The following is a 6,476-nucleotide window of genomic DNA, read 5'->3' on the forward strand; positions in this document are numbered from 1 at the left end:
CCCTACACTGTTTTTCTTTCCAATTTATTGACAAAGAGTGAAAAAACATGGTCTTAGAGTAGTGATGGTTTTAGAGCTAACTGAAGTCCTGGGATTAAGACACTTCAGGAGAACCCCAGAATTTGAAAACGGTGGTGAGAGATGATGACTCACCCGAACAAACAGAAAACCTTCCTTGGACAAACTGTTGAGACAAACTGGTGTCTGGGGGTTCATGAAAACTGCCTGAATGCTTAGAAGGAAACGGTTTCTCCTGGCGGGGAGCGAAAATTATGTCCATCTTGAGCCATGCGGCTGCAGAAATGCTCGCAATAGCTGACTGCCTGCAGGTTGCCTGCTTACAGCTTACAGGGCTGTAATGAGCAGCTTAAGGCAATTTAAACTTTCCCTGATATTAAAGGGGGGGTGGGGGTGGGTGCCTGTGTTCTTCTCACTGTGGATTGTATTCAACCACTGCTCCCCTACCTTCAGCTCCAGAGGTAGTGTGACTGGCTTGTAGATGACCCCAGTGGAGAAAATTAAGGTTATTTCTCAGTTAGGTCAGGCGCTGTCTTCACACATTGTTGCTTATGTACCTTGTGTCCCTCATGGCTTTTCATCTGCTTTAGCAGAGTCAGGCTGGACCTTTCTCAGATTTAACAGCGTCCATGAAGTTTTCCAAGTTCTCTTTTGTAGAAGTCAAGGGCTTAATCAAACATCCTTCTGCAGAGCTTCAGTATTACTTATTACTCCACTCAATATTCAATGATTACATTATCCCTTTTTAATCCACAGCATTGTTGGGGTTGCTTTCAGTAGTTTCAGTTTATGCCGTGGTTTAGTTGTGAGAACTATTTTATTTGGATTTACCTTCTGGCTATTATTTGTAAATTTAGGTTAATTCAGAAATTAGCATCAGTTCATCACCCTTAATGATTTTTTAAATCAATGTAAAAATGTGTATTTCCACTGTTTAATTGTATGTTTCTTTTCAAAGTTCGGTAGAACAGACCATACCTAAAATTAACAGTGAGGGAACTTAAAACTGTGTCTAGTATCTTCATATGTGAGCATTTTAAACAGTAACGATGATAGTTCTGTGCTCATAATGATAAGCAGCGTCTGTCTGCAAAGTCTGTTTTCCCGTCTATGATGCTGATCATTGCAGCAGATTCTACCTTCCTTCTCTCCAGAACTGCTTTATTCCTTGAAGTGCTTCATTCCCCCAGCAATGCAAGAGAATAAACTTGGCTCTTCCTATACAGTGAAGTGAGTAGATTTCACTGGAGATTATGTATTACACATAGAGAAAACCATGGAACTGAAAACCAGGTTGAAGAAATGCATGCGCTCTCTGTCTCTCTGTATATACATAGTTATACACATGTGTATGAAAGCTGAAAGGATCTGTAGACATAAAGCTTAGTCCTGGAATACTGACTTATTGCCCTAGTCTATTGCACAGCAATATGCCACATTTTAAGATGACAAAAAGCCATTTTAAGAAGGTTTACTCTTTCTACTTATGTCAGCTAATATGTCCGAGATCTGATGACCATCATACACTCCTGCTGGCCTCTGTGTCTTTCAGGGCAGGTGCTTTTAGTACAGAGGGTTAGTCTGGGAAACTGCCTCTGGGCAGCAGTTTTTTTTTCTGGGCTGAGAGTATTTGAATGATTAGGCAATGGCAAAGTATCACTTCTCTAGGACAGTTGTGTTCACATTGATATAGCAGTATATCGTTGTGGAAATGCTAGTAAAGCATCTTTGTCTAGTGCACCATAAAGGTTTTTGAGAAATTCTGCACATCTGCAGGAAGCTTATGGATCTCGTGGGAGGTATATTATCCTTGCTATGTGGACTATGTATTTTCTGTCCAAACAATCCTTTATTTTACGTTGGTGGAAACAAAAAAAGAGAATGAAGAGAAGTTATAAGCATGCGCTTTCCTTACAAAGTGATTTCACAAAATACCAACCATCCTTCTGCAAGGATATAATTTGGTATATCTTCTAATTGGGTCTGGCATGTGGGATGAAGGGCTATTCAGGGATTCACACTGCATTATGAAGACTCAGAGAAATACTGGAAAGCAGAATGCTTGCCCAGACCATTTTTGCTTCCTGCCTGGGATCTGAGAAGCCAAAATGTAAGCACAACTGGATATCGGCTAGGCATGAGCCTAGCCAACTCTGGTTGGAAGATAAAAGAAAGTTCCTAATCTTTGTATATCCTTGGCCTTCCAAGAATAGCCAGGTCAGAGAAAGATTTCTGCTTTTCAGTTAGAGCTGCTCCTGTTTGTCTTACATGGTCCCTTGTAATTGTGAGGTGTTTTGTGAGGTTACATACAGGTTCAAGAGAAGGCAGGAGTGGAAGGAGACAAGTGGGCAAAGCAGCTGCTGCTGGGGAAAAATTGAGGTCCAATTTCAGGGAAAGCACCTGAAACTGTGACAATGAGAGATGAGCTCTCAAAAAGTAATGAGATTAGAGGTTAGGAGCCAAAGAAGTGCTAACTTTGGGAATGACTGTTACACAGCGTGTGGAGGCACGGAGATCGCCTGATACTATTTTGTATTGAAAGCATGTGTGTGCACAGTCAATATTTAAAGGGATTTCTCCTGTTGAATGCTTTCAAGTTAAGTGTAATTACTAATCTTAGATATTTAGAGATAATTGCTATGTAGCGATGAGCACACACCTGAAATTTCCTGACATTTAGAGAGTATTTTAGGTGTCAGAAGTGGTTAAATAAGGATTAATATTTCCATTTTGCAGTTATGTGATAGCTGAAAAGAGTCTGAACTGGGTGCTTTATTGTTTGCTAGTGGTCATAGAAGAAATCTTTGCCAAACCATGAAGAGAACCTGAAACTTCTTGGCTTCTTGTCAATTGCCAAATCCATTCACTAAACTGCTCTGTTTTTCTCTTCTTCCCTTGAAAACTGAATATTATCAGCTCAGCTGATGATAGAAGATTAGCAGGTGTCCAATACAATAAACAAATCAGTAAAAGTAGTAGTAACACTCTGGAGATCAGAACCTGATCTTAAGCAGCTGAAACCTAAAAGGAACTTAATTGTGATAATGAAGCTTGGTTTTTATCTTTCTAAACAAAAAGTTTCTTTATGGTACCATTTTATATTTAAGTATGTGGTTGTCCGAGGCTGAGATATGATCGTTGATTTCAAAGGGTGCAATGATGGTGAAGTCTCTGTTCCACCACAGAAGAAATAAGGAATTCAGCTGCCTTAGGACTTCTTCTTGGAGATTTCCATGTCAGGAGGTATTTTGTTTGCTAAAATGCAAATTGAAAACCTGGTCAGAAACTTATTTGCATTGTTAGGCACTTAAATACCCTTTTAAATACACCCACAATAGATTTCCTTTTAATGCAAGTCCATGTTTATATTTTCCTGTCAAATAAAGTAGTGAAAGGTGTTATAGTTAGAGAATCTATGTGTTTTTCTTTGCCATTGTAGTTGGTGGTGCCATTGTAGTTGGTGGTACCATTGTGGTTTAGAATAGCTTTTGAGTTTGCACAGGAGAATATGGGTAAGAATCAGTATTTTCCTGAGCATTATTACGTGTTACCCTTTGGTCTAGTACATAGTGTGGTAAGATCAATCAGAAAAACACGAATACAAATGCTGACTCATCTTTCTTTTTTTTTTTTTTTCCCCCTCTCTAGGATTACGATAGCTTTTTTGAATCGAAGGAGAGCAACACTGTCTTCACCTTTCTTGGACTGAAACCTACTTTGGCATCAAAGGTCAGTCTAGTATTACAGACCTTTCACGGAATTCTTGAAATATTGAGATTGAATTTTCTTTGAGCTGAAAGAACTCTGTGTGTTTGGATGCACCACTGCCCTGATCCATACCTTGTCCATATCAACTTCATGCTAATGAGGTAATTGAAACGGTTGCCATGAAAAGCAAAGCATTTTAAATGAAACCAAGCATTATACATGGAAGTTAATTTGAGACAGCAGATAAATGAAGTTTAAAGAATGCATTCTCCTTCACATTATCAATCTAAATTGAAAGCAACTGACTTAATTATAACAGGAGATAGAACTAGGATCTTAATCACTGGAATATCTGCAGCTTATGTTACCAAAACGTCATCTTACTGGGCCAGCCTAGAATAATGGCTCAAGCAGGACAGCATTTACTCATTAGGCGTTATTATTTTTTTTTTTAAATGTTGAGGTGCTGGAGCAGTGAGGAGTTATATCAGCTTTTTGGACGGGAATTCAGTTTTAACAAATACATGTATACAGGTCAGAACACAAAGCCAGATAACATCTTTCTGTTGAGGGCAGTGTAATAGAGGAGATTTTATTGCCATATGGAAGCCTGGACGTTTGTTCAGAGAGGCTGTATGGTGCACCTTTGGGCAGTAGCTCAGACACATAGGGGAGGATTTTTCTTCCCTTGACTACTGTAGATATATCTGTGTTTGGTAGTAGTACTGCTTCATGCCTTGGGTATCTATGGAGTTCCTCTTCTGCCAGGAATACATTTATTTCTGGACCCCATGAGGGACAGAAGTGGGAGGGAATCTCAGCAGGGAACTGCAAAAGCAGGTTATTTTGGGAGCCTGTCTTGCTTTGTAGCTTGAAGAAATAGTCTTAGGAAAAAGATGATGTCCTACTGCAATCCGAAATAGCAGCTTCTATGCAGGTCTGTTCCTGGGAACGCTGTTGCAGGCCTGGAGGAGTGTCTCTAGTAACTTGGCTAGATCACTGCTTCGGTCTGGGAGTACTTCAGAGTGATGTATCCTCAGCTGCTGTGTGGACCAGTGTTAGGGGCATCTTATACGTGAAGGTCACAGACACAGGAGATGAGAATGTATTCATAGCATAAATAATCCTTTTTTTTTTTTTTTCCTCTTTTCTTTTAAATAGGAGTCGGAACCCTAGAAAGCCTATCTGAAGTATCGACAAGCACATCTCCTGGATGAATGACCCTGTTCTTCAGCACACAACAGCTTCCTTAATGGATCACTGTGATAGAGCAAACGTGCATCAATAGTAGTAGTCTGCTTGCCATGAGACGGTGCTCTCCAGTAACGTGGAGTTAATACCACATATATGAAGCAGGATTAAGGCCAGGCTACTCACCTTCCTTTTTAAAAACACTCATTGTTGATGTTTCACTTTTGTCTTTGGATTGCTTTTGCAACTGGCACTGATATTCTAACAGACATGTATGTTTGAGAATAAGGAGTGGAAGTGTAGGGCTTCTGTCGTTCATGGATATACTTGCGTAGTCAGATTCCTTACCTTTTTTAATTCTTCCAGCTACTGTAGTTGAAATTAGCTTGTCATGATAGTTTAAGTGCTGGCGGTTACTAGAATGTTTGTGCTGGCTATGATCCAGAAGGTAAAAATCGTCAATCTTAAGATCTCAGTCTCAGCCAATAATAGCCGTATTTTTGCTCTACATGTATTTATTGTGCTGTTTATGTTAGATCATTTTTATTGCTAACCTCGTTCATGAAAACTTGATTTGTCTAATGATGCACATTGCAACTGACTGTTTAAAAACAGTTGTTATCATGGAGGACATGCCAAAGTGAGATATTTTAACATTATTCTTGTTCGAAATGCAGGTGAAATGTGCAGGAAAACACTTGGTGGAAAATACTGGGTAGTTCACAAGAAGAGTCTCATAGCTAATGATAATATTGTTATCTCTTGCTGAGAAAAACTTAACACCCAAAGTTGGAGCTCTATAGGTAGACTGTCTTAAAATGAAATTTTGCCAAAACCTTGAATTTACCTTCAATAACACAGCTCCACCATTAGCCGCGTGAGAGTCGGGACACTGAGAGGCCGGGTTCAGTCCCAGGGATGATTAAACACTCTACCGTGGTCCAAGAACACACCTAACTCACCCAGATGTTGTCCTGGTTATATCCCCAGGTGTGGAAATGTGGAGGTGCCTCAAAGACAGTGAGATAGATGAGGATGTGCTTTGCTGGATGAGGCTGCAATGGTCAGCTCAGCTGAGGAACAGGAGCCAAGTAAAGGAAGTGGAAATTGTTCCAGTGGGACCGCATTGATGCACGTAGAAGAACTTAGGCCCATGACTTGCCAATAACCATTACAAAATGCATTCTAGACAGAAGTCAAATTGCATTATGCATTTTGAATCAGGTCTGGCTATGAAAATAACAGCTATGCTGTAATGCAGCTTTCACTCAAGTGATTTCATGATGTCAGGGTAGTGCCATTCCAATAAATGTCCTTATGTCTTTGGGTAAGTGAAAGACAACCATTATGTGGGAAAGCTTCTTTGCTATCGCAGCATCACTCAGACTAGGTGGCTTGAAGGATGCCAAACCTTTAAAAAAGTGTCAGAAAGCAGCACTGTCTGTGCAACAAATCACATGTTCTGTTAAAATCAGTAACTGTGGCATCCGAGACATGTTAGTTAGAAGGGACAAACTGGAGGTCATGCGGTCCAGCACTGTCAAAATCAGGTCTAAGAC

At 40.0% G+C, this 6,476-nt stretch overlaps 1 protein-coding gene across 1 annotated transcript in view; it reads left to right on the forward strand.

Annotated features, from left to right (window-relative positions):
* SH3BGRL2 (SH3 domain binding glutamate-rich protein like 2) overlaps positions 1 to 5,241 on the forward strand; it is a 43,567-nt gene extending 38,326 nt beyond the window's left edge. The window contains 2 exon segments of the mRNA XM_009887516.1: positions 3,667 to 3,747; positions 4,888 to 5,241. Of these exon segments, the coding sequence (XP_009885818.1) occupies positions 3,667 to 3,747; positions 4,888 to 4,902 (96 nt within the window). The 3' untranslated portion in view covers positions 4,903 to 5,241.
* Positions 5,242 to 6,476: the final 1,235 nt, after the last annotated feature.

This window comes from Charadrius vociferus, unplaced genomic scaffold, assembly GCF_000708025.1.
Source record: "Charadrius vociferus isolate BGI_N301 unplaced genomic scaffold, ASM70802v2 scaffold185, whole genome shotgun sequence".
In the NCBI taxonomy this organism is placed as follows: Eukaryota; Metazoa; Chordata; class Aves; order Charadriiformes; family Charadriidae; genus Charadrius; species Charadrius vociferus.